This window comes from Camponotus vicinus, unplaced genomic scaffold, assembly GCF_025532165.1.
Source record: "Camponotus vicinus isolate PSW18456_S1 unplaced genomic scaffold, iyCamVici1.0 SCAF_8, whole genome shotgun sequence".
Classification (NCBI taxonomy): domain Eukaryota; kingdom Metazoa; phylum Arthropoda; class Insecta; order Hymenoptera; family Formicidae; genus Camponotus; species Camponotus vicinus.
Genome location: NW_028141980.1, coordinates 10,230,245 through 10,256,750, shown reverse-complemented (window position 1 = coordinate 10,256,750; position 26,506 = coordinate 10,230,245). Strand labels below are relative to the sequence as shown.

Genomic DNA, 26,506 nt, shown 5'->3' with positions numbered 1-26,506 from the left:
AGTTGGAATGGAAATAGAATGATAGAACGTGAAGAAAGAGAGAGATAGAGATAGAGAGAGGGAAGGAGACTGAGATGATCTTTCGTTAAAGCAACAATGTTTGTATCGAACGTTGTAGTCCCATTTGTTCAAAAATACGTTCTCACACGTGTAATAAATAACCATCCATACATGTAACCGAATTAAATCAATATTTTACATACGTTCTTGTACGTAAAATAAAGTACTCGGCTAATTTTATATGGATCGATAAAAAAACACTATTCATCTTGGTCGAAAATTAATAATTAATCGAAATTTTTGAAGGCAAAATTGACGATTTTGCACATAATTCCGAATATATTATATAAAAAAAAATTTTAATTAATTAAGATATTCTTAAAAAATGCAGGAATTTAAAAAAATAATTAAATGCAATTAAATAAATAAATATAATGAATATAATGAATTAAATAAATATAATGAATTAAATAAATTAAATAATCTTGGAATACAATTAGATAAAGGGAAAATGACGTACGAAGATATAGTCGGAATACCATTCTTACGTAACACTATCTCCAGTTAATATTTAATGTACCGTACAAACGACTGGACAGAGCGATAGCGCGTCAACGGAGAACATATTAGGTTTCCGTAATAAAGTGTAATGCGTAAGACAAGCCCCGAGTAGAGAAGCTCGTTAACAGATAGCACTTTGAGTGCACCGGCACTATGCGTCATACATCAGAAATGACGTTCGGGGTATGCGAAGTAGGGGTGCCTAGAAAGGGTCTGAATTATGAAACGGACCCGCCCGATTCTCCAGGAATGTACTTTGCTGTTACCACTCGCGTGTGTATGTGTATTTATGCTACATGTGCATACATATATACGACTTGAGCAACGCGTAACACGGCCAATTTGTACTTTAACGGGCCACTTTTATACTCGCCGCTTTTACGATCCAAAACATTAGCCGCGAAAATAAAGGGATATTTTTGCAAAACTATGATGATTATATATTCGACTCGTTCATTAAAGTTTCGTCGAGAAGCGAGCACGGTGATCCGCGACCGCGAGCTTCTCCCTCGCCGTCGTTTCACGGACGGTAAAAGGGCGACGGCTTTCCCGCCGCGGCTGATCCACCCCGTGTTCCATCATCGCCCGCGCGCGCGAAAGCCTCGAGAGCATTTTTCAATTCTCCGCGAAACTTTACGATAGGCATCTTCCCCAGGAGGAGAAACGGGCGCGCACCCCGCGCCAAACATTTGTACATAAATCTGAAAATTATGACCTTCGCGCTCCCTACACCCCTCGCGCCCTGTGTCTCGCCACCCCATCGGGAAGCAGCAGCAGCATCGGGGGACATATGCCTGCCAACGCGTAACGGAGAGATAACCGCGGGCTAACCCCTCGATCTGAACCCGACACTACGTGTGAGGCTGCATATCTCGGATGCGTTGCCAAAGTCGCCCATAAAGGCCGATATAAATTAGAATCAGTGGAAAATAAAAATCACTTTCCAGCAATGCGTCGAGCGGCGCGCGGATCATTCGATTAAGGGCTATCGATGGTCGTTACGGGATCTCTCTTCTCCACGTGACGTGACGGAAAAAAAAAGATACACAGAGATAGAGGTCGGGAAGGGAGGGAGGGGGACAGAGAGAAAAAGAGATGGAGCACGATGGGGCTTATCGCGGTTTCGGATGGAGTCAATCTGCGGAGGTTTCACGCCGCGCCGGGACGTTTTTACCCCAATTCCAGTCCCTCGTGGACTTTTTACGTGCCCTAACCCGCCGTTGCTTCGTGCCTCTTTCACGCCGAAATAGCGGGAGGACTCGGTTTCCTAGGACAGAAAAAAGCCCTTCGATACCCTTCGGAAACTGCTCTACGTCCGAAAGCTGTGTATCCTCGGGAACTTTATCCCTTATTCGGATTTACAAGCCGACATCGAAACTGATCACATATATTATATATTATAAAAATATATATTTTGTAAAAAAATAGACAAAATGGAATCTGAGCAAAGAAACTTTCCCTCCCTTCTTCTTATCACAAAAAAATTCAACATCTGAACATCGGAACAAAAGAGAAAAAAAAGAACGATAAGATCTTTAGCGCAGAAATTTCAATCGTAGGGGATTAAAAACGAAATCGTCGAGGGGAGCGAGTAAATCAATTCTTCGGCGAGATCGCCGAAACTTTTGACACATCATCGATTAGACGGAATATCGGAACCACGTGCGCGCGTATAAATACTTCCATTCCGATTTACCCCTTTGCGTATCGTCGCTCCGAGGCCGGGGGCGAGATGCAGACTCGGAGGGGCGGAAAGCAGGGTTATCGTAGCACGCCGCGGCGGTTCTGCTCCAAGTTTGGCGGCGATAAGTCTCCGCTGTTCGATCGCTTCCCGGCCTTTTCTGAACGCCTGGATGCTCAGCCGCCAGGCAAAACGCAAATAAACTCACGGATACCAGCCCCTCGCCGCAGCCTTCCATGCCGCCAGCTCACCCCTATCCCTTCCCTCCTCGTGTTTGCCCCCTCTCTCTTGGTGTATCCGGCAGAGTATATTCAAGAAAAATACGTTGTGAAAAAATTGAAAGTTATCGCACGCGATGCGAAGCAAGCTTTTCGTTTTCCCGACATAAGACGCATATGGATCAGAAAAATGCTCCGAATGTTATCAAAAATACTTGCCCGAATGATGAAATTAATTATGTTTTTCTTCTTGAAACCATTCTTTAAAATCATCTTTCATCAACTAAACAATTTTTTTACGAAATTTGTATTCAAAATTTGTATTGAAAATTTTGCATCGATTTTAATTTTTGAGAGCTTAATACTTTAACATTTCTAAAGACTTTTAATTTAATAAAGAGATTAGAAAAAGAAATAAACTTAAAAAATGAGAAGAGAGAAAGAGATAAAATAAAACATTTGTGATCTTCCACTTCTCTTTTTTTTTTGGTAGATGCGTGTACAACGATGACGTAGGTGCAGGCGACGCGTGTGCGAAAATATACGCGTAAAAGGGCCCTTATCGGGTTTGCGCAAGAATAGGATTCGACGACGCTTCCGAAAGCCATAACCGAAACGGTAACCGCCACCCTCTGACTGATCGAACTTATTCTTTTCCTTCGAACCACCCTCTCTCCCTCCCCCCTTTCGTCGCGCATTCGAGTTCCAGCGATAATATTTGGCTGAAAGAGCGACGGGGGCCCTCGAGAAATGGCGGCCGCGTCATTTTTCTGGAAAATTGAATAGACAAAATCGAATATTTGCCTACTCAGCCGACGATTCTCTCCCTATGTCGATTCTTCGTCGAGGAATCGTTTCGAGAGATAAAAATTGGAAAGAGATAACGGCAAGATTGAAGTGGATGCGGAGACAATATCGCAAGTAACAACTTTGCCCCGTTTAAAATAGCATTTGCGCGTGATAAAAATAAAGGAGACGCGTACTTAATTACCGTTTATTAGCACCAAACAAGATGACACTCCACCCCCTCGTCTCGCACCTTCGCACTTTCTCATCAACCTACGTTTAATTTCTAACCCTTCCGCATCCGAGCGAACGAGGGGAAGGCGGAAGAGCCGGGAGTATATTAAGCGACACTCGGAATTACAAATAACAAATTGCAATTTGATTCCCCGTACGCCACGCCACCTCGTACGAGGTGGGGAATTTTCGCAGGGCCGAGGGCGCAATTTATCATTAGTCCGCCGACAATTTGCTGACGGCCTTGCGACCTCGGTCGCAGGGAAGTACGTTGCTCGCATGCGAATGGATATATTTATATATGTATATATTTGACATTTGAATATTTCTAATTTAAATAAAATTTCTTTGATCAATTATTATAAATTTATTTTTCATCAACTCGTACAAATTTTTTCCCAAATTATCACGAGAAACACACCCGCGAGCTATCAATATTCCTTCTTTGGATTCGCAATCGAGAGGAAACGAGCAAGTGGCTCGCATCCTTTGCGCGGCGAAAAATACAGCGCGAATCGGGGGTGGTTTCTCGCTCGGAATCATCGCGTACCGGGTGATCCCGAATAAACAGAACCGAGGCTAAGCCGATGGCGGTGAAGGGACCTCGAAGGACGAGCATCCACGGTAGGTGGGTGGAACGCGAGGGAGGCGCGGACTGAAGCGGTTTATATGGCTGTATGGCTAAAGGCGCATCCCCCGAGCCGTATCGATCGTTGACTTTAAAATTCAAAGAGACCGACAATAGCTTCCCTTTCCGACGAGCCTCTGTACTACAATATCATATTCCGTTCCTTTCGTTTCATTGTCTGGTAAAGCCTGCGCTAATAATAAAAGATTGCTACCCTGGAAGCTATGCTCAGAGAGAGAAAGAGAAAGGGAGATGAAGCGAGGAAAAGCGCGCAAGAGATAAAGAGAAGAGATACGACCGGCAGAAAGAGAGAGAGAAAGAGAGAACAGGGGCTCGGCTTGGAAAAGTCTTCCCAACTTCGGTGCTACATCATCCAGATAGCCGACCCATAATGCGCCGGTGAAAAGTTCGTCGAATTCTGCGCGAATTTAATATGCCGCGCACGACCACCCCTTTGTGGCGCTTTTGTTACGTCGCTGTCATTCCGCCGCGTGCCGTTTGGTTTAACTGCGATTTACGTTACTCTAACTATGATTAACACGAATTTACACTCTAGGCCATTATCGGGGATTTCTTTTTTCCTCCTGCACGAATTACAATCTCTGAGAAAGCCATCGTTTATAATCAATGATCCAAGTTCGACGCCCGATTGCGAGAAACGTGAAGAAATAATAACTGGATAACGGGTTAAGAAGGATTAAACGAGAGTCGAGATAAAACTGGAAGAGATCGAGGAGATGGATACGGTAGACATTCTTCTGCCAAGAAGCAACAATAAAGCCCGTTCAAATTACATAGGTAACGAGGACAGAAAGCGAGATATTTGTACGGGAAGAAAGGGAGATGGTATAGCCGGAGGGGACGTAACAATGGACGATCATATTAAATCATAAATGTAAACGAAGATGGGGCGGTGGAATGAGAAAGACGCAACTATACCCCGAATAATGAAACTTCTCGATGTCCGATCAGAGTCGGAAACATGACGGCGTTTCTACATTTTGTTATCTATACAATTTGCCGACAAAAGTTATTTTATTAGGATAATAAATAATTTTTTTCTTTTCCACAAAGAGAAAGAGAAAGAAAATTTTGAATTAATTTAAATTTTCCTTCGTAAATAAAAATTTTGTCTTAATATAAGCGTTACATTTCCCCCTTTGTACAGATATTTTCCCAAGTTTTACATGAACGATGACTTTGGGCGACGCATGAATCGAGAGCAAATCGAGAGCCACCTGCGCGAGTCGCGCAAGAACACATACTCGCGATACCTGAATCGAGATTAAACGTTTCGAGGGATGCGAAATGAAATATTTAGCGATCCACAGGGTCGAAACGAACCCCGTGCGATCGGCGGACCCCTTTGTCAGCGCGTTATAAACATCGAAACGAACAGGAATGCAGCGTAACCCCTTCTCACCACGTGTCGTACACGTTGAATTATTATAACGTCGAACGCAGCAATGGACTTTTATCTTCCGATCCAATTCTCTCCCCCTATGTAAGTACCGTGCTTCTCTTCCCTTCTCCTTTCATTCGCTATTTCAAATATCTCGCAATGTCACATCCGTGAGATTTCTATTTGCGCATGAATAAAGTCTTAATTGTACGGGGGCGGGGGGATCGATCAATTTTTAGTTATCGCTTAATTACCTTCGCAAAACGTTCGGCTCGCCTATTTTATTCATTAATTCGTGTTATCGCGTCGACAAAGAAAACGATCGACGATTGTATCGTAAAATGACTGCGCATGGGAAATGTAAAAGAGAGCGGGAGAAAGGTGTCGAGGGGAGGAGGAGAGGAAGGATAAAAAAAACATGACGAGTCATTCGCCGAAATGGATTAAGTCGTGCGAATATTGACGCGCGGTGTTGGTTAGATCGATCGGCCGTGTGTTTCACGGAAAGACGGGCGGGCGGACGGACGCTGAATGGACCGGATTGAAATGTCGGACGGCGTGAATGGCGGCTTAAAAGAAATACATTAGCGCAATGTGAAGGGTTACTTGAAAATAAACTGGAATAAGCGAGTGCCGCGCGCGCGGTTACACTCAAACGCCACCACCGGCTGATGGTGGTTGGTCGGGCGCATTCGCCCTTTCGGCGCCGGGTACTCGATCATTCTTTCAATGCAGAAACGACACGCCACCGAGGGTGAGCGTCGACTTTATGGACAGCCCGAGATTTTCCAGCGAGACTCTCTCTTCGCCCGCGTTTTATCCGCGACCAAGAACGCGGCAACGATCTCCATTCCGCGACTAATGCGCTTTTTTTTCCCTTTCCCGCGAAAGTGAAAAGGCGTAAAAAGCGTTTTATCGAGCAACGTTTACGAATTGTTTTCATGCAAATCGCGAGTAACAAGATTACACATATATACAGATTATTTTGGAATAATTTAAAATTATATATATAATGCGTATATACAGGGTGTTTCTTAATAAGTGCGACAAATTTTAGGAGATGATTCTTTGTCGAAAATTAAGGGGGGGTTTTTCATATAAACATACACTCCTACATCCCTCCCTGTGGAGTTACACTCCTCCAAAAATGGGGGTAAAAATTAGGTTTTTATTTGTTAGGTTTTTAGGTTCTTATTATAATTTTGTTTTTGTTCCAACTTTCCCAACACATTTACTCTAATTTTATTTTTATTTTAAAATTTAACTTCTCGAAACCTATGCTATTTAGCATCATGCGGTGCACGATAACATATTTTATTTTGTTTTTTTTAAACTACTGATTTTATGAAAAAATAAAAGAAAAAAAAGTTTCTAAATAAATCAAACTTTTAATGTATATTTTTAGATGATCATATTCCGACCCATTAAAAAGTTCTAGTAAAAAATTGAATAGGGGTTGCTAGTTTCATTCCCTTATAACAATAAGAGAGGCTGAAAAAAATATTAATAAATAATCTTTTTACTAGTATAAAATATCCACCTAATTTCATTTCTTTAACTTGTTCTAAATTTGGAAAAAAAATAAAAATCTAATTTTTACCCCCCTTTTTAGAGGAGTGTAATTCCGCAGGGAGAGATGTAGGAGTATATGTTTATATGAAAAATCCCCCTTAATTTTCGACAAAGAAGCATCTCCTAAAATTTTTCGCATTAAAAAGATACTCGCGATTTGGATCCATTTAATAAATTGATACGCGCGACGATCAATAGCTTGCAACGTTTGGAATCAAAGTCACGCCTACATGTCGACCAATCGCAATGGACATTAAGCGAGATAAAGGTACGAACGTCCAAACAGGTGCATTATTCGAGCGAATGGTTTACGACAATTTTATTGTCGGCCCCCGGTATTCAGCGGCTGTATTCGACATTTTATTCCTCTCCTCAGCTATCCCTCGACTTCCGAGAAAGAGTTAGGATTTTATTTTTCAACTATACGTGAGTAAAGGAGCGAGGGACGGAGAGGCTCCTTCGGATCGTTTCATAAAAGTCGTCTGGCACATTCGTTCTCCTAGATTATTACCGTCCACGAATCGACAACGCACAGGAGAGAGACGCGGGCGAGAGGCGCTATATTATTTTATTTATTATTTCACTTTAGGGCCGCGTCGCGACCGTTCTTTCCTCTCTTCGTTCCAAAGGATTAAGGCGGACGGGCATAAAGTACGGAAACGCCTCGTTTTGCGTCACCTTGGGATCCCCGCGGATATCCGAAGCACCGGCGAGACACGTTCCTTATGGAGTCGCTCTCTTCACAGGAACCGTTCACGTGCGTGGTTTAATTAAGCCAACGTTCATCGTAAAACGCGACTGTACAAAGTTTCAATCGTCATCTGTGCACGTCCTACATGTATGCGTGTGTAGTCTACCGTAATTTTTACATTTTAATTTTCTCTTTAACGAGCGCACGAGATTGCTCGATATACTTTAAAGACGCGGATAATTAAATAACAAGGAGATATTCTGGCAAAATTCGAGAAACGATAAGCTTACTTTTGAAACATCGCAACAATCTTCGCAATCGAAAGAAGGTAAAATTCGCGCACTCCCCGCTTACGCTTTTTACGACACTCGTGTCATGTCGTGTCGCGGGCGTTATCGCATTAAGTCGGCTCGCGCGAGCTTCATTCAAATTCTTATTCCGCGAGGGAGAGAAGACTCTTCGTAAAATTAAGGGAGCCGTAACACGAAATCGTTGTCTCTCTGCAAGGGTGAAGGAGAAGACTGGGGGCGATCCGGGGGTAGGGGAGGCAAACGCGCTCGCAGCTGCGACATCGCGAAATTACGAGGTGGCGGGTGGGATTCGCCGTGTCGCTCCTTAGAGGAAGCGTTGACAAATGACGGAGGCAACTTTTATTATTTTAGATGTCGGCCCATCAGACGCGCGAGCGGTTACGGCCTCACGAGCCGCGGCGTCGACTGGATGTGTTTTACATACATTTTGTAGCAGCGGCCCCCCCGGGGCGCGCTGCGCACCCCCGTTGACAAATGGCCTTGGGGTTTTATTAGACCAACTTTTTAAGGTACTCCCCCGAGCGCGCGGACGTGTGGTTACACTAAATAAAGATAAGCCCCGCGCACGGTGCTCGCTTTTCTTCGCGTTTTGTTTTCGCAAGCATCCAGACAAATCGATTCATCGCGACAATGAGCTACTTTTTTCATGCATAAAGAAAGAAATTACATCCACAAGGAATTCAATAATCTTGTAAAATCACATTTCACGCGGCTGCGTGAAAATACCAGAATAATCCTCCGATTTCTCGCGAGAGAAGGCAAGTCGAATGCACGTTTCGCTCAGGGAGCATATTTACGCTGGCGATGACAAATGGTTTTTAGCACTCGCGGTGGGTGGACGCGAGAGGGAAAGAGAGAGAAAAAGGGGGACGGGAAAGCAGAGGGCAGAAGAGAGAACTAGAGTGCTTCGCAGATGCGTCGTGACTGATGATCCCTACTTCCAGATGTACTATATACTCCCGGTACTTTTATCGGCGCTTGTTTGTTCAGCGAGCTCCGAAATACCAGTGGCAACGGCGTGCCGTCGCAGTGGATCACGCGTGGTGAAAAAAAGAAGAGAGAAAGAGGAGGAGGAAGAGGAGGAGGAGGAGGAGGAGGAGACGGTGGAAGCGAAAGCGAAGCGAGCGACCGCGATTACCGGCGACGGGAAGAGAGGAGAAAAAATGATAGTTGCATCAACACGGCGCGTCCAGGCGCATATATATTTATGTGTCGCCTCGCGATGTTGGGCTTTCGTCGTTCTCGATGATGGACGTCTATCACGTGAGACAACGTCCGAGGCATTTGCTTCATCCTCGTCATCTCGTCTCCTTTTTCTTCCTCCGCTCTCTTCCTCGTTGTCGGCCTGCCTCTATTCGTTGCCTACCGAATCAATTCTTCTCGAACGGATTTCTCGACAAACGCGCAATTTTCAAGACGAAAAGCTCGCTGCGGAAGAGGAGATTGCACGCGATTGGCGGATTTTCTTGAACGCGGAACGTGAGAAGTCTATTTTTCTTATTACGATGCACACGAACGGTAACATTTCTCGGCGATCGAGATTCACACTGTTTGCTCTGGCGCAATTTTTCAGCCGGGAGTATCATAAAAAAAGGAGAGTAAAGTCCGCGAAATTATCAATTAGCGCGATGAGCGGCCACTCTGCGAACGCAGAACGCGGCTATGTAAATTGAAGAGGTTACACGGTTTTACATATTTCAACAGATTCATGCGCGGCGGCGAGAGCGTGAGGAGAAGCGGAGGAGGAAAAGCACGAGAAGGAGGAGGAGAGGCGACGATGGAGGGCTCGGTGGGGCCACTCGAAAAGTGCGGGCGAAGCGTTTTGTCGAGTGTTTTATGGAAAGCTTTAGAATTGTAGATTTTCTCTCTCCCGTAGCGCCCGGCTGGATTTATGACGGCCGACGTACGCGCAAACGTACGAGCCGCGATGTCCCTGCTGTTCGTGCAGCGCGCGAGGCGCCCGAAAATATAAAAGGATATTATTTAAATTCTCGAAAAAGTCCGCTTTTTGCGCCGGCGACGACGGCGAGAGTACTTTCCGAGAGCGTAATTGGGAATCCTTCCCGCGGAGGAAGTGGACAGCGCGGGGAAAAGCGTCCCGAGTCGATCCTCTTCCGCATAATCAATGTCAAAAACATTTTAGAAGCGTTCATCAATGTGGGATGCAAGGAACATAAGAGAGGGACGCGCCAAGTTGCTATTGGATTTCAATTGGAAAACGATTATTCTTGTCGAGTGACCGTGGCTGCCACTTGGGCTCGTTTGTCACCGAGAGAAGTACGTTACTCTTTACATCGCGCTGTCACACGCAGAAAGTACCACGAAAAAGGCACTGCCCTTCATCCCCTCTCTTTTCCTTCATCTTTCTTTACACTCAAAATCTTTTGCAATCTTACAAAAAAATTTAAGCGCGATTTAATATCAGAAATAATCAAAATATTCCAAAGAGTGTATCTGCCTCTCCCTCTCTCTCTCTTAACGATGTAAAAAAATAATTTATACAAGTGGACTTTAATTCCACGGAGGTTCTTTTCTACAGACGCCCCGAGGCGAAGGTACGGACATCTCAAAAGAATTCGATGCATCGCGCATTTCGCGTATGCAAAGCGTCGCGCTGATCAAAGAGCGCGCGGGGTCGCCCCGAAAGAAGGGAGAACGTGGACGACGAAGGCAGAAGAATCTGATTTCGGCGGTGCAATCGTCGGGAATGCAGAGCACACACGGAGCTATTTGATCTATATGCATATCGTAACAGCTCTCGCTCTCGAGCGAGGCCGCGTGCATGTGCATCGCGAGGGAGGGGACGAGGGGTGGGTGGCGATGCGGATCTGACCCCCGCGGGGCCAAGCGCGTATTTACGGAAGGGTCGCCGATAACACGCCGACGATTGTGTCCACACGTCTCCACCTCCGCGTCCGGTCCTGGGAGCCCACGCGCGTACGTAAGGGACGCCAACGGAAACGCTCGGCCGCGACGGGCGGGACGGACACTGCAAATATTAGTTCATTACCAAAAGTGCCAGTGAAACCGAGGCTGCGAAACGGGTAGCACCGCGGAACCGCAGGAACGTTCGTCCGTGGTTTATTTAACGGCGCCCTTCCGGCCGCTTTTCAATTAACCACCCCTCTCGTCGGCCGCCCACCCGCTGACCGCCTCTCGGATCGTGCTCGGAGAACGTGCTCCTTCATTTCTTATCCACGTTAGACATTCACAATTTTCCGGAGATTTATTCGAGAAAGGAGTATCGAGTTTCTTGTCTCGTCCCGTTATACAGAGAGGCGTCTCGGGAAAATTACTTATTTACTACGAGCGGATCGATAGCGAAAGAAAAACCGGAGGGATGAGAACGTATGGGAGATACCCCCGGAAGTGCAGCGTGGAATCGCATGTCGCGGGAGTATAAATAAGAACACATCAACGCGCGTGTAACCTCTCTCCCCCCGTACTTCGACCGCGTCCGGAGCATCGCTACGTTATTATATCCTGACGCGGCGCCAAAGGGGAACCATTTAATAACAATATATCAACGGCAGCGACGTAAAGACAAGGATACTGCAGCGTTAAAATCGATATTTGTTCCGCTTAATTAAGACGCACAGCGTAGACGATTGTCGTAATTAAATTCCGATTATCGAGGGTGCAAACTCGGGATATAAATACGAATCGCGCGAGTGCAATGAAGCGTTGAAAACTATCTGCGGTTGATATAAACGAGAAGCAGTAGTGGATAAGGGCTAAATATACAGGGTGTTTCAGGTCAGGTTAGAGAAATTTTAGGATCTTATAGGAAATTGAATTTGGAACAAAAAAGTTTCTATAAACATAGATCCGGAAACGCTTCGTTAAAAAGTTGTAACTAATAAATCTCAAGAAAATCACGTTTATTTGATAATTTTTAAAAATAACCCTTTATTTGAAAAAAGTAATGAAATAAATCGGATAGGTAATTAAATGACAAACTAAATTACATTATTTTCATTTATGTAATTCTGATAAGGCGTTCAAAAGAAAATAAGCTCAAAACAACGAAAAAAGTAGAAACTGAAAACAAACTTTCGAAGGTCTTTTTACGCCTCATCAGAATTACATAAATGAAAATAATGTAATTTAGTTTGTTATTTAATTACCTATCCGATTTATTTCATTACTTTTTTCAAATAAATAAAGGATTATTTTTAAAAATCATCAAATAAACGTGATTTTTTGACGTTTATTAGTTAAAACTTTTTAACGAAGCGTTTCCGAACCTATGTTTATAGGAACTTTTTTGTTCCAAATTCAATTACCTATAAGATCCTAAAGTTCCTCTAACCTGACCTGAAACACCTTGTATATGTATACATTTCTTCAATGCAAGTCGAATAATAAAATGAAACTGAATATAAAAAAAAAACCTGCGTCTCTTAAATGTCACGATAGACGACAAGCTAAGCTTTGAAAGCTCGTTTACGCGTATTCAACGACACAAATTACATGATCGCAAGCTCGTTAGTCAGCCACCGATGCCGCGACACAAATAGCGCTCGCTGTCTCGCTGAGAAAATATCCGGCGAAAGACGGCGGCTTAACGAGACGAGAGCGAAGAGCGGAAAAAAATATTAAGAAGGATGACAATTTCACGGTACATTAGCGTCCGGTAGGAGTATCCAGAGACATGTTTGCGGACGACGCGACTAATTATGTTTTTAATTAATCATCATTTTGTCATGGGCGATGCCGACAACGACGCCGATGACGACGAGAAGGCGTTCAAGTCGCCAACGTCCCAAAGTTTGCTCGGTTTGGCTCGTTACCGGCCGATGACGTACGTTCTAATAATGCACGTTGGCACAACATGACACCTGCCCCTCTTCCCCGGATGATTCCCTTCGACCCTATATAATACCCGTCGTCGCAGCACCTCCACCCCTCGGGTAACGCAGCGCTTGCACCAAAGCCACGATCGTTCTCGTATCCACGTCAACGTAAATGACTGCATATATTCCAGGAAGGAATCTGTTTATTATTTGTTATTGCTTTCATTAAAATTCCTGCCTTTTCCAGCGAAATCCACAAGCGACTTGTCATCATTGGCGTTTCTCAGAACTCGAAGATTGATTATCTTTTTGAACAAACAACGTCACAGCTTCTTACGATAAATAATTCACGTTCGGTCGATAAATAATTTAGCCGAGTTAATAAAATAAATGTCACTCAGCCTCTCGGGTCAGCTTCCTGCCTTGTTCGCAGTTCCCTTGGGAACGGCCTGTCGTCTCTCCTCAAGAAGACGCGACTTTAGCTTGTTCGCTCAAAGGAGTTTACGAGTCGAAAGATTTAATGCATACTTTTTTCTTCTAGTTCACACCGAGTCCTTTTTTCTGAGATTTATTCTTTTCATTATTCGCTTTGTATTCATTAGTAAGTCCCACATCGATTCATTCTTTAGATCTCGATTGACGCGCAGCTTTGACGATTCCTTTCGTGCCATGTCGCAATCAATTATTGTGGAGCGATATTGGAGCATCCCGTGGAGGGATGATCCATTATCATCGCACGCAGAGGATGCGGAATCCACCTCGCACGATCGTCCGGTCACGACAGAAACAGGCTGGTGATGTAACGCGATGGTTCCTACATCGTCCTTAGAACGCGCCGTCGTCGATAGACAACCAATAATCGATTCGTGGAAGAAGGGCTCGAGATCGATCGAGTTCGCCGAACGCGAGTTTTAATCGTGCGGTTGTGTCGCGAATCGGGAATATTTTTCGTCCGCACCGTTCGATTTCCGTGAGAGATCGTCCTTGGAATCACGCGAGCCGACGACGAGAGGAAGAGATGCGCCGCGCGCAAAAAATCGCCGGGCTAATTGTCGTCTAGATTGTTGTTGGGATTAGATGACGGGAACGTTAGCATAATCGGTACAACGATCGAAGGTGACCAGACGTGGAATCCATAAGCGATCGGCGATGGATTTTATACCTGCCTGCTGCGCGCGAGCAGGGATCGAACCGCTTTCGTGAAATTGGGGTGACCCTAACGACGATCGAGCATCCTCCGTCTCTCTTCCTCGACAGCCAAGTGCACAGATCACGTTTCTTTAAATATCTAAGTAATTGCACGGACGGACGCGCGCGTACACTGGCAATTACACGTGAAAATTATGTCGGGAAATTATAGGGTGGAATCCAGAGGAGAAATAGAAGGACGGTACAACGTCGGAGAAGAGAGAATGATAGCGTGACTAATGCGCTCTTTGTCAACGCCGGGGTAATCGCAACGATTTTCGCGAATAACTCATTTTACTCGGAGCAATTTGCCATCTTGCGATCTTACTCGGAGATGAAATTTTCCTACGTATTGAGACGCGAGAGTCAGCTCCATCATTAGCGTACTCCAATATGCATATACGCGCTCAAATTATATATTTTTAAAGAAAAAAATGATATAATTGACGGGACAAACATTATATTAATACGGTAATAACACGTCGTGATAATTAATCGCAGCGGTAAGAAATGAATAAAAAAATTGTCGCGTATATAAGTGGCAGAAACAATCGAGATAATCTCTGATGGTCAAATTCACGTTGATGTACGCGATTAAACGGACAAGACGGAAAACGTCGCGTCGCGGCACATTGCATAATTATGGGATCCTCGTTGCGGGATGCTGACAGCTCCGAGCCTGGACCGGTTGCCGCGTAAACAGTATTAATCACAATGCGCGTATTTGCACGCACGTCGCGTCACTACGACCCTACGTGATGCTCGTAGTTACAGTAGAGTTACCTCCGTAGGTAGGTGTTTGCACCGTTTCTACCTACATGTGCTTGTACGCGCGCTGACAGTTCGTTTGAACGCAATTAACGTGCCGCCTGTGATGGCATAAGAGGACGAAAACGGCGAAAGATAAATAATTAATTAAATAATAAATAATTAAATTAATATAAATAATAATAAATAATTAATAATAAATTAATAATAAATAATTAAATGTTTTGTAGCGATCAAAATAGATGAAGAGTCAATCGTTTGACAGATCTTGATCCGAATATTTTTCAGCCTACGCTTATTTACGATAAGTTTGAATCTTATTTTCATATAATTTCTACAAAATAGCGTATAATTCATTATTAAGTGTCGTACTCATAAAAGTCACAGTTAGCTCCTTTGAACATGATTAGATTAGAATGATAAAATATATTCCATAATTAATGTGCATGGCGCTGCCTGCCATCGTTTAATTAATAATCAATAAAATTTAAATTTATTTAAATACTTGATATTACGCATCTCGCGTTCTATAAAAACTTGATTTATCTTTGTCCTCTAGTTAATTTACTCAATGAAACGTTAACGCGCATTGAACTGAGACGAATCGTATTAAACCAAGTATTATATTAAAGGATTATGATGATATTGATCGTATACTATTCTCGTGATACAAATCGACATCGATGCCGGCAGCAATCGCAAGTGGTTATCAAAATGACAAGAAATGAAGCATCTTACGACGCGTTCCACGTGCCCGTTTTGTGTCTGTCGTCGTCGACGCGTTTCTTCGAGAACGTCGTCTCGGCAGCCACGAAATCATGACCGTAAATGTAAATGGGCGACGTTATCCCGTTAGCAAGAGGGAGAATGAGGAAGAAACGAGAAGCAAAATCAAATGAGGAAGAGGGTGAGAGAGAGAGAAAGTAGAAGCAGAGAAAGAGTCGATCGTACGATGAGGTTCAACTTTATGAATATTATTTTCCAGCAGATGTCCTGGACGATAGGACGTCGTCGCCGTCGTCGTCGTCGTAATTAATGACATCGCGACAGTGCGACGGAGAGGGTGAAAACCCCTCCCAAGTTCGGGACTGGTTGAAGTGAGACGACGGACGAAAGACGGGGCAGAGGCGAGGGAGAACCGGTGGATGGAGATGCGGAGGCAGCGCGTAAGGGGACGTCGACGATAAGGAACCCAACGTAGGAAGGCAGCGAGAGACTGACGGCGGATGGTATTCGACGACGACAGACAATGCGCGCCTGAATTATGCCGGAATGACTGGGTAGTTTTAAAGCCAGGAAGCCGACATTAGCGCATTGATATCGAACATTCTGACTGCGCGGGGAACCATTAATATTACTTACTTCATAACGGGCCGCGGTACGCCGAGGGTCGACCGGCAACTCTGCAACTCCGCCTTCATCCGCCCGTAACGACTGCTTATCCGCCAGTCATACATATCCGAAATTCAGTTCTATAGGTATCACTCGTGAAGAGAATGATCGATACATGCAATTATGACGAGTAAAAATTGTAATTTCGCTATAAGCTATGACCTCTCGACACGTGTCAAACGAGAAGATGATTACATTATTGGATAAAAAATACTCTAATAAATCTGAATAAGGACAAACGGACTAACGTGAGACTGATGGGATTTAATTGACCGAACTGGCGGATAGACTTGAGGGGAAATTGGAGTTTTCCTCCGAGTAGATCAAATGGATTAGCGGGAACAAATCATCGAGATTAAAACGCGGCGAGGGAGAAGGAACGAGAGACGACAGAAGGAGTAACGCGGTCTTCGATCGTTCCGGCTGCGTTCCGTGTGCTTGTAAAATCAGAGAAGAGGACAAACAATTAATAAAGCCGGCGCCGTCGATTAATCAGAATTTAACTCGCAGTTAAATACTCGTGGATCGCCCTCGGCTGCGCGGCTGCTCTCGCGCGTATCTCGAGGGAACGAACGAGTGCGCGGGCCACGCAGGATAAACAAAGGTTTACATCAGTGTCAGTCGCAACAAGTCCGAATTCGTCTAGGGTTCTCGCCATGAATATTCACGGTGTGCTCGCCGGTCCGCCGCCCTTCCACACCAAACCGTCCCCATCCCCCTCTTGCCGCCGCCGCCGACGCCGCCCGCCCCCGCATCCGCTCCCCGTGGCCTCGTGCCCATTTACCACCCCCTGCGATATCCATCGAACGGCCACCAGTCAAAGGCTGAAATCACAATACGCGTTTGTCCGGTTGACGAAGTCGACGGTGGGGTCGACGGTAAAGCAAATAGAACGAGAGAGAGAAAGAGAAAGGGTGGCGCGCAGTCCAAGTGGGGAAGCGCGCGCGGGGACCGCGGAGCGAGTGGTCGGCGGCGGGGCTCGACCAGTGGTCATTGCCTTTGAATTGGAAATTACGTTTCGAACGGCCAAGTGTCGATTTTCACCCCCTCATATTAACGGCTCTCTGTCGCTCGAGGACCGACTCCTCCCTCTCGCATCTACGTCCTCCCACGAACGAGGGTAAAATTGAAGATTTTCGACATGCTTGACCCGCTCGTCGGGCACTACCCTCGTCTCCCTCGCGTCGCTCCAACTTTTTATTTCGCGAGAAGACACGAGACACCGAATTCAACTTGAAAGCAACACGATAATATTGCAGAGCACGTTGTTTCGCAGCCTCGAGGCTGACGAAGGGGCGGAAGGACGCGGGGAACGCAGAGCCCCTTCCCGAAATCAACCCTTTCGGGCGCGAGTATTTCGCAAGCGCTCGAATGATTTAATCCCCGAATGATGGACGGGCACGTCGCGACGATGATCTGCGTGGCGTGAAGTGACAAGTGGTTAGGATCACGCGGAAACCTCGGTGTGACTCGGCTCTCCGGCCACGACGGTGGCTGTGTGTTGGTATCGGATGAAACGCAGGTCGCGGTGGATGGATTTTGCGGCGGGGTAGGTGGCAAGGGGGTGGAATGACGCGGCGGGGGCGCGCGCAAAGAGGGGAGGGGGACGTTACGAGCTCTCGCACCATACAAATCATGTTGGCATTACTACGTCAGGCCTGGACTCAACTTGTCGCGCGACCGGAAACTCGATACCGCTCCCCGATAATGCTGATTTATCGGGAAGTGCAGCGGCGGCCTAGGCCGCCGGCGTCATCGAGCCCGCTCGGCTGCGTTTTGTATTTTTGCCGTCGGTGATGTAGCGCGATTTTTCCGGCTAATCGAGAATTACGGGTTCACGGGTGAACGACGCTGCGCGAACCCCTCTCGCATGTCGGAATTTCTGCGTAAAAACGCGATGACCGCGAGCCATGGTCCGGCACGATTTTTTTTCATTTTTCTTTTTTTTTAAATACGGCTTGGATGTCCTACCTTTCGAGATGTTTGACAATATCTTCGTAGGCAGCTCGGCAGTTTTCCCAAACCGTCCCGGACCTGTGGAGCACAAAACAAAAGACGATTACGATAAAAAATGGAAACGAAAGCCTGGGCCTCGGAAACATTGCAAATCAAAAGGGAAACGAAAGGAGAAACGCGTCGAGATTCGCGTCGTGGAAGAAATTGCATAATCGCGAGCGCGTCCTCCTGAGGGAGGACACGCTTGATTAAGAGTCCTCGTTTCGTCTCATCTCTCTCGGCTACGTCGCGATTCGGCCGTTGTCGAAACGCACCGAGAATGAAGAGTCTTTGATGTCGCTGATTAAAAAAGAGACGTCAGCGCGGGAGGAGCGGAGTTAATTTGTACCTAGAATCGCGCGGAGGAAAAAAGAAGGTATGACGAGAGAAGAAGGAAGAGCGGATAAGTTAATCAAAGGGCAGGGGAGAGGAGGGATCGAATCTTCGTTTGCACGATGCAAGAACGAGACGGAAATTAAATGGCCCCGAGATCGTACGTCTCGAAAACGTTCTTTCAAGTATACCTCCCCGATCGACGGAGAGACGATTCAGAATCTAATGTCAATATACGCCTGACACAATTTCCACGGATCTCGTTCGCGTATTTGCGGAGCGGAAAATGAACGATGGCGATGTGAGGGAAAGCGAGGAGCGCGAAAGCCGTACGTGTCGCTCGTGGAAACTGAAGAGGTCACGCCGGGTGATGAAGGGTGGAGGGAGGGAAGAAGGAGATATACGTCGAGTTAAGGGATGGCGATAGAGACGGGGCGGGCTGGACGAAAGGGACGCGGTGACGGCGGTGGCGTCGGTGTCCCAGGATGGGGTTGCGTTGAATTAATCATATTCCGGTGTTTGTCGTGGCGCCCCCAGACGTAATCCGTCTTACCTCCCGATCTCTCTCGCTCCTCCGCCGCGATAGATTTGCATTTTAATTAAAAGCAAAGCGCTGAAATCATAATGCGAAACGTGCGGCGCCGCCTTCGCCGTGTCATTATACGCGCGCGTGCGTGTGTGCGTGTGCGTGTCCGCGTGACGTACACTCGCTCTCACGCCGCGTCGTCGAGAAAGATTGAGACGCGTTAAAAATCCGGAGCGTCGGTTCTGCATTAAATAATCTTCACGTCGTCGAGTTTGCATTCAAAATGCGCGCCGGATACGACGGGAAAAAATACCCTCTCCTTTGTTTTTGGTCATCCTCTTGTCTCTCTTTCGACGCGAAATCGAGTTGAACGCCCTCGAGAGGAAGAAACGATCGGATCTCTCTCTCTGTCCGCTGCCAAGTCCCGATTTTCCGAGCGCGCGCCGCCTAAAGCGAACTCTCGGGCAAAGAGGGTAATGGTTGGCGGAACGGGGCTAATTACACGGGGCGGATGTAATCGAAAATTAAGGCGAGTCTCCGTATCCTCCAAAGCTTTGGCTGGCTACGGGAGCGCTTCGCGGCGAGCGAGAACGTACCGAGAGCATCTATTAGAAACGCGTTAACAAATGCCGGGATTAGTCTCGTGTCTACCCCCTCGAGCAAGGACGAGAGGATGCTGTTCCTTTGGTTTCCTTCTCTCTCGCCTCTCTCTGCTTCTTTGCGGCTCTCTCTGTAGTCTACGGAACCGAATAAGCCGCGATATTCGTCTTGGGACCACGTAAGGCGGAGATTTGCCACCCCAACAAGACCTCCGTCTTCAAAGGTGGCCTAACGCCGCGCGAGGATAAACTTGAATGGTCGTACAACTTCAAGGTCGAGCCGAGTCATGAATAATGTCGAAACGCGTTCTTGAGACAATGAGAGTTCTTGGACGTAAGATTAAATTACTTTTTGCGAACATTTTTCAGCGAGAAAATTAATTATAAACGAAATTATAATATTTACTTTTTAAGAATTAAAATTCAAAAGAAATCGCTCTATTTTAAATATTCAGTACAGAAAAGGGGATTAGTCATCGATCATCGACGTAAGGCAGTGAAACGTAATCCAAGCCGAGTAAATGACGCGCGTCTAAGAAAGCAAAGTCGAAGGAAGACAAAAAAGAGACAATAACGAGGAAAGGTGCAAGAAGGGGGAAGAGATCAAGCGGTATCGAAACCCCTCGGATTTCCACGGCTTCGCCGTCTCTTGAAATCCTCTTAAAGTCGTATTCCTTTGGCCTCGCCGGCCAAAGAGCGCCGGTAATAAACTCGAAACAGATCAATCCAATTTTCGAATGAGCCCCGATCTTGCTCGAAATTTTGATTTCCCGGCAACTCCTCCCTCATCTTTCGTCGATACACTCGTCTCTTTACGCCTGCATCTTCATTCTATGTGACTTGTCCCCGGTCGGCTCGTATAAAGCACGGAGGAGGAAATTAATGAAAATGTTTCCCGCTGCGAGAAGGCGCAGCTTCCGGAATATCGTCACTCGCAAGAACGTCCGACACGACGGGATAAGCAGAAGGGAAGAGAGAGAAACTCACCTCGCGAGGGCTTCCATGTTGGTCATATTCGGGTTGACCTTGAGACCCTGCTCGGCGCGAGCCTGCGCCTGCGCCTGCAGGTGATGCGGTAGACTGGCCGGTGACAGGATGGCGGTGTGTCCCGCACCTGGGTGTCCGCCGAGCTGCATGAACTGCATGTGGCTCAGGTGCGTGGGTGGGTGATTGTATCCGTTCGCCAGAAGCGGTGACTTCTCCATCCTCGGTACGTCTGCAAGCAAAATATTCACGCGCGTTTGTGAGAGATCTCATACAGTTATCGCACGATACTTGAATGTTATCATTATTCACTCTAAGGTTTCCGCTGAGAAATTGTGTAAATTCAATTATCGATCTTCCTCCGCCTCTTGTAATAGCTCGGAATAGGGGGAGAGAGCGAAAGAGAGGCGAGAGCAAGACCGTGAGACGAGAGAATCAAGGAAGGAGAACCGGGGAGGGGAGGTATGAACGTGTATCCAGATTTCATCGGAATCGGGTGAGACGTGTAGCTCCCGGCGAGTCAAGGATAAAGAGCGCTTTTGCGGGCTTGATGGATCGCCGGCCGCTTAACCAAATATCAATCACAACATGTAGCCTCTGCATATAATCTGCGCGTTGATTCGCGTCCGTCAGTTAGGCCCGTGTGTTTGCGCGACGCCTTAGCAAGCCACGTGATGGATTCGCGAACGAATCCGTGGGACCCCGGGTAAATCGCCGACCTGGGGTTTCATCCTAGCTGTATCGATGATTCTCTCTCTCTCTCCTTCTCGTCATATCGGGCTTATTGCCATATATTCCATATCGGGGATGCTGCAGCGCGCTTGTATTATTCTTCGGTTCGCTCGATTTTTCAAGACAAGCGCGACCGACTCTCTCCCTTTCTCTCTTTCATCGCAACGCGATAATGTATGCGCAGTCACGTTTTTTGATCGATGCCACGTATCTTCGACGCGTGTCTTCAGTTGCAGGGGGAACGCGCGTCTCGTCGCAATTTGTCATAGCACTGCCAACATATCGATATATTTTTCACTCTTGAAGATATTTCGATATCGATGTGACGAGCATTGGGATGAAATTTACTTCCGCGTCTAGATCGCGCATCACGCTCGGATTATGCAGCCTTCCCCTGAGGATATGCGTTCGAAACTTGTCGAGGCCGTTGCTTCTCGCTCTCGGGCGAGGATGAAATCCCGAATTCTTCCTTAAGTGGTCTCGCTCAAGTTCGACGGCATCCCGCCGCGATTTATTGCGTCTTTCTCGGAACCGTCATCCTATGAAATATTAGATAAACGATACTGTTGTCATTCGGCCAACAGCCGACCTGGTCGACGCGCCCTTTGGGGGCCCAGGCCGTGCGCGAGAGAGAAGCGAAGAGAACGGAGAAGACGGAGAGAAATGGGAAGGGGTACGGAATGAGTAGTGCCTATTCATTACAAATTATCTAAATGGCAGTGATTTCGGCGGACCGGCTGGCCGTTTGACGAGTAAGTGGCGGGTTCGCCGGTCCCAGTGACTGTCATTCCACGCCGGCCCTGGGCCAATTGGCAGCCGACGACCAGCGAGCGACCGAGTCGCTCGACAACCACTGCGGGACCCGGCCCATGACCGGTCCTAAAATTGGACTTATTACAACTTATAGAGCGCGATTTGAACGCTCCGCTCAATAACATACATTATCCCCAATCCATATGATTTAATGAAATCTCTCTAAACTCGCCACTTAGCCTCAGTACCTTCTCGCGCAGTGCCCCTTTTTGTATATGTGCCCTCACGCAGACTGATACGTGTATTCGCGAAAGCGAGAGAGATGCTTGAGAAAAGCATCCGAGCGTGTTTCGATCATTGTAAGTACCTAAAATGCATGTTTCGCAATTTTACAGCCCCGACAATACGTATTTACCGAATGCACGCAGCGTTCCGTGATTGATGAAGACGTTGCGCGATCCTTGACGCGTGACGCTACGCACAATCTCTCTCTCTCTCGGAAGAACACGCGCCCCTCCTCTTTAAACACGCGTCAAGATCTCGATCTCTCGTCCGCTTTAACTCGCTGCGCTCCGTAATAAGCGAGCACTCTCTCGCGAGCGATGCATTTAGAGATTGTCATACGTCGCGTCGAATTCGAATGGTGAGAATTCGGCCGCTGTTTCGCTCAAAAATCGCGCAAGAGGCCCGAAAGAGGAGGCGCTTCGGGCGACTCAATCATCCTCCGGGTCGCCGATCGCCGGGACCTTAAAAGCCAAATGCGAAGGACGATAAAACACAATTTGAGCTAAAGACTGCACTCCTATAACCCCCCGTCCCCCTGCCCCCGCGCAGGGGGCAGAACGCGCCGCCACCTCCCCCGGACCCTCCCGGAGGAGCTCTGATGAGGTGACAACCCATAATTATACAGACCGCTTTCTGTCTGGGGCTGACTGCGGTGGCATGCAGAGGAGAGGCCTCCATCATCCTCCTCCGTTCCCCCTCGCCCTCCCTCATCTCTTCCTCGTCCCTCTCCCCCGCTCTTATTTCCTCTTCTCCGTTCTTCCCCCTTCTCATCCGCGTCTCCTTCTTCCTGCGTTCCTTTCCATTTTCTTCTTCTTCTTCTTCTTCGGTTTCTCATTCTCAAGTTGGCTCAGGAGGTTCCGGGCCTCAATCCCGACGCTTAATAGTGATACGTACGTTTTCTTCACGTGAGGAAGAGTCGAAGGTGGAGCGAGTCAAAGCGAAATGACGGCGGGGGAGGAGGCAGACTGACCGGAGTAGTCGCTTCCACCCGTGCCATGCTTCGTCCCGTGCCCGTAGGAGAAGAATAACTTCTGCTACTTCTTTCTTGGTGTTAATTACAAAACGCGAGAATAAATTGCCGAGCTAAATGAGTGCCCGGTATCTCTCGTCGGTCTCGTCACGTCTCGTCTTTTCCTTCGTCCTGCGACTCGCCGCTGCCACGACGCGTCGGATATGAATGAAGGCTCCAACCGCACACGTATACATGTGCAACGCGAATGGAATTTATCAAGCATCGTAGAATCGACTATTCTTGCCGCAACCACTATTACAGGTACAGCATCGTATATATGTCAGCGTAATTCAAAAAGATATATATTCAATCTAAGGGGGAGGAATCTCTCTAATGTAGACTTTGACATTAATGCTAAGGCGACTTGTCTGATGTAAATTTATCAAAAATTCAAAGGTTAAATTCGCGTAAATTTTACCTTAGCATATGAACGTTAAAGAACAATGCGATCACTTTCTCGTCGAAAATATTTTCCCTCCGAAACTTGGACTCGTCGTTGCGGTTCTTTTCTTCCAAACGAAGGATCGCGCTTCTTTCGGTCGGCCAAGTACTGGCGAAAGAAGGGTCATGTGAAATTATTCGGAAAATATGCCCTTTGTGCTCGTCGTCCTCGGCGCAACCAGCATTGTTCTTACCAAACGACGAAGAAATCTACCGAGGGCCACGCTCGAATCCACTATAAGCGCGTGTTTGTGCTTAAGCACGTATATACATATGTTTACCCTCGACACCGACTCCCTCAAAACCCTTGGATTTAACCCTCCAACACCGACCCTCCGGCTACGGCCGATGACATCGCGACTCTACGAGCTGTTCTCTTCGAATTCCGCTCGCTTGTGCAGTTTGCTCGCTCAATTAAAAAAAGTACGTAAATCGTATCGAGTCTATTTAAGCACGAATCGTGCGAGCGCAAGAATCTGGGCCGATCTGGGAGATGAAAATCGAGCGCAACGAAAAGACGCGTATACACGTGCAGCGGAATAACCAACATTATTCCACGCGAGCGTGTATTGGTACATAAACACAAGACGGGAAACACAGTTTCGCGCAGGAGGAATCCGGTTTTTCAAGTAATCGAGAGTCGAAGCAACCAGCCAGGCCAGGCAGGCAGCCATCGAGGTAGCTCCGAACGTCGGTCGAGTCTGGAAAGAACGGAGGAGAGAGTGGATGCCATGGGTATCCACACCTCCTCGCTCCTCCTCCGCTTCGTTGTGTATTCCTCTTTCCTCTTTCCTACTCACCGTACCTATCTCTCTTAATCAATCGATCAGATAACACGAAGATGTACCGAAACGTATCTCGCGACTGATGAGTAGATCGTCTCATCTAAACGATTATCGAAATATATTTTCTTATGTATAAATAATTACTCCAAGAATGAAAAAAAAATTGTTTGCCAATCATCAGTATTTCTAAGATCTTTCTCGTCGTGAAAAGCAACGCGAATATTGAGACATAGACGAGGCATCTCAGCTGACAAAAGGTTACGAGCCTCGAGGAGAAGGAACAGAAGAGGCAACTAATCTTGTGCACGGTGTATCGTAACGACAATAATGTACGAGAGAAGCTTCAGGACTTTTTTTTTCGAGTCCACTGCGAATCTTCACATCGTAGCTTTATCGGTCCTTCCTCTCCCCTCTTCTTCTGGCCATCAGCTTTCTTCCCACTCTTCTCGCGGTCCAGTATTTGTTCTTCCAGCGCCTCTCCTCCGCTACGGAGGAAATCATCCAAGGGCAGTAAACCCTTTGATATATAGTCGAAGGTTTTTAGAGTTCTGTCAGCCACGCCCACAATCAGCCTTAGTATTATTTACACTCCTCGTGCATCGTAGACGATCGTCTCTCTCTCATCTTTCTCTATCTGTACTTTTCTCTCTCTCTCTTTCTCTTTTCTTTTCTCTCTCGCGTCTCTTTCACTGTCCAAGTCGAAACTAACGTCCTGCTCTCCCCTCTTGTCCTCTTCGTCTTGATCACCGGCCTTTCGTCCACTTTTTAACGGTTTCCCCGACGTATCCTGTCGCTTTGTCTTCGGGCGCTCTGCATAATATAACAGTGCCAACCCGGAGGCCGTTGGGGGAATCTTGAATCTTCTTTTGTTCCTATCCTATTTACTCCCCCTCGCTCTCTCCGTTTCTCCGCGAGCTCCGTCCTTTCGTCTCGTTCGTCTTCCCTCCTCCGGGAGAGCCGAGCCCTTCGATGAACGTACTCCGAATTTATAAAATTAGGTACGATCGCGGCTACGTCTTTCGCGAAATTATCTATCCCCGACGAAGATACTCCTCTTCCTCTCGATCGTACCCGCGGGGCCAGATTTCGGGTTTCGCTCCGCATCTAAAAGCGTGCCCCGCGAAAAGAGGATCGGCCGGGCCGAATATAAATTGACGCATATTTCGTACGACGCGAAATTTATCGGCCTGAAATTTCGATGATCCGATTATCGACACCGAATATATACCGATTGATTCGCGATTCGGTTGCCGATTTATATCGTTGTTCCTCGTTTATGCTCGAAACAAGACTCGGCTCGTTCGTTCACGAGAGGCACAATTATTTCGATCGATTCCGTTTCTGTCTCGAGAGATAAGGAAGACGAGAAACGCGAGAGACGCGAGGAAACATTACGTTTGAAAATCGCTCCGGCCGTCACGAAAAATCGTATCCGGGCCTAATCTTAAAGGTAAATCTCTCCCGCGGGCTAATCAAAACCGAGGATCGAAACCGGGGCCCGTGTTCCCGAAACCATCTGCCCCTGCTGCCCGCCGGCCAGCGTTGCAATAGTCCGGCCCGACTATTCGCGTGGCAAACGCTTGGTCGGTCTCAGCGGGGTCGATACTTTTCACGTGATCTCACAACATCGCTTAATCCTCTGCATAAACATTGCATTGTATTTCGCGCACGGGGGATGCTCCCATTATATCATATTTTGTTATTAATATCTTCTGACTGGATGGATCCCCCTCCTCCCAGAAGCTGGTACGGGCCACTTTTGTACATCGACGAGTAAGGCTGCCAGTAAAGACAGAGAGGGCACGAGATGGAGCGAGGGAAAAAAGAAAGAGA

The 26,506-nt window shown here is 46.9% G+C and overlaps 1 protein-coding gene across 6 annotated transcripts in view; it reads right to left on the bottom strand.

Moving 5' to 3' along the window:
* The window catches only part of Dac (dachshund family transcription factor), a 178,058-nt gene that overhangs the window by 69,061 nt on the left and 82,491 nt on the right, over nt 1–26,506 (bottom strand). For all 6 annotated transcript variants that reach the window (XM_083107154.1, XM_083107151.1, XM_083107149.1 and 3 more), the window contains 2 exons: nt 20,669–20,897; nt 18,200–18,262 (listed from right to left, as the gene is read on the bottom strand). In XM_083107154.1, the coding sequence (XP_082963280.1) occupies nt 18,200–18,262; nt 20,669–20,897 (292 nt within the window). The remainder of the gene's footprint in view (nt 1–18,199; nt 18,263–20,668; nt 20,898–26,506) is intronic.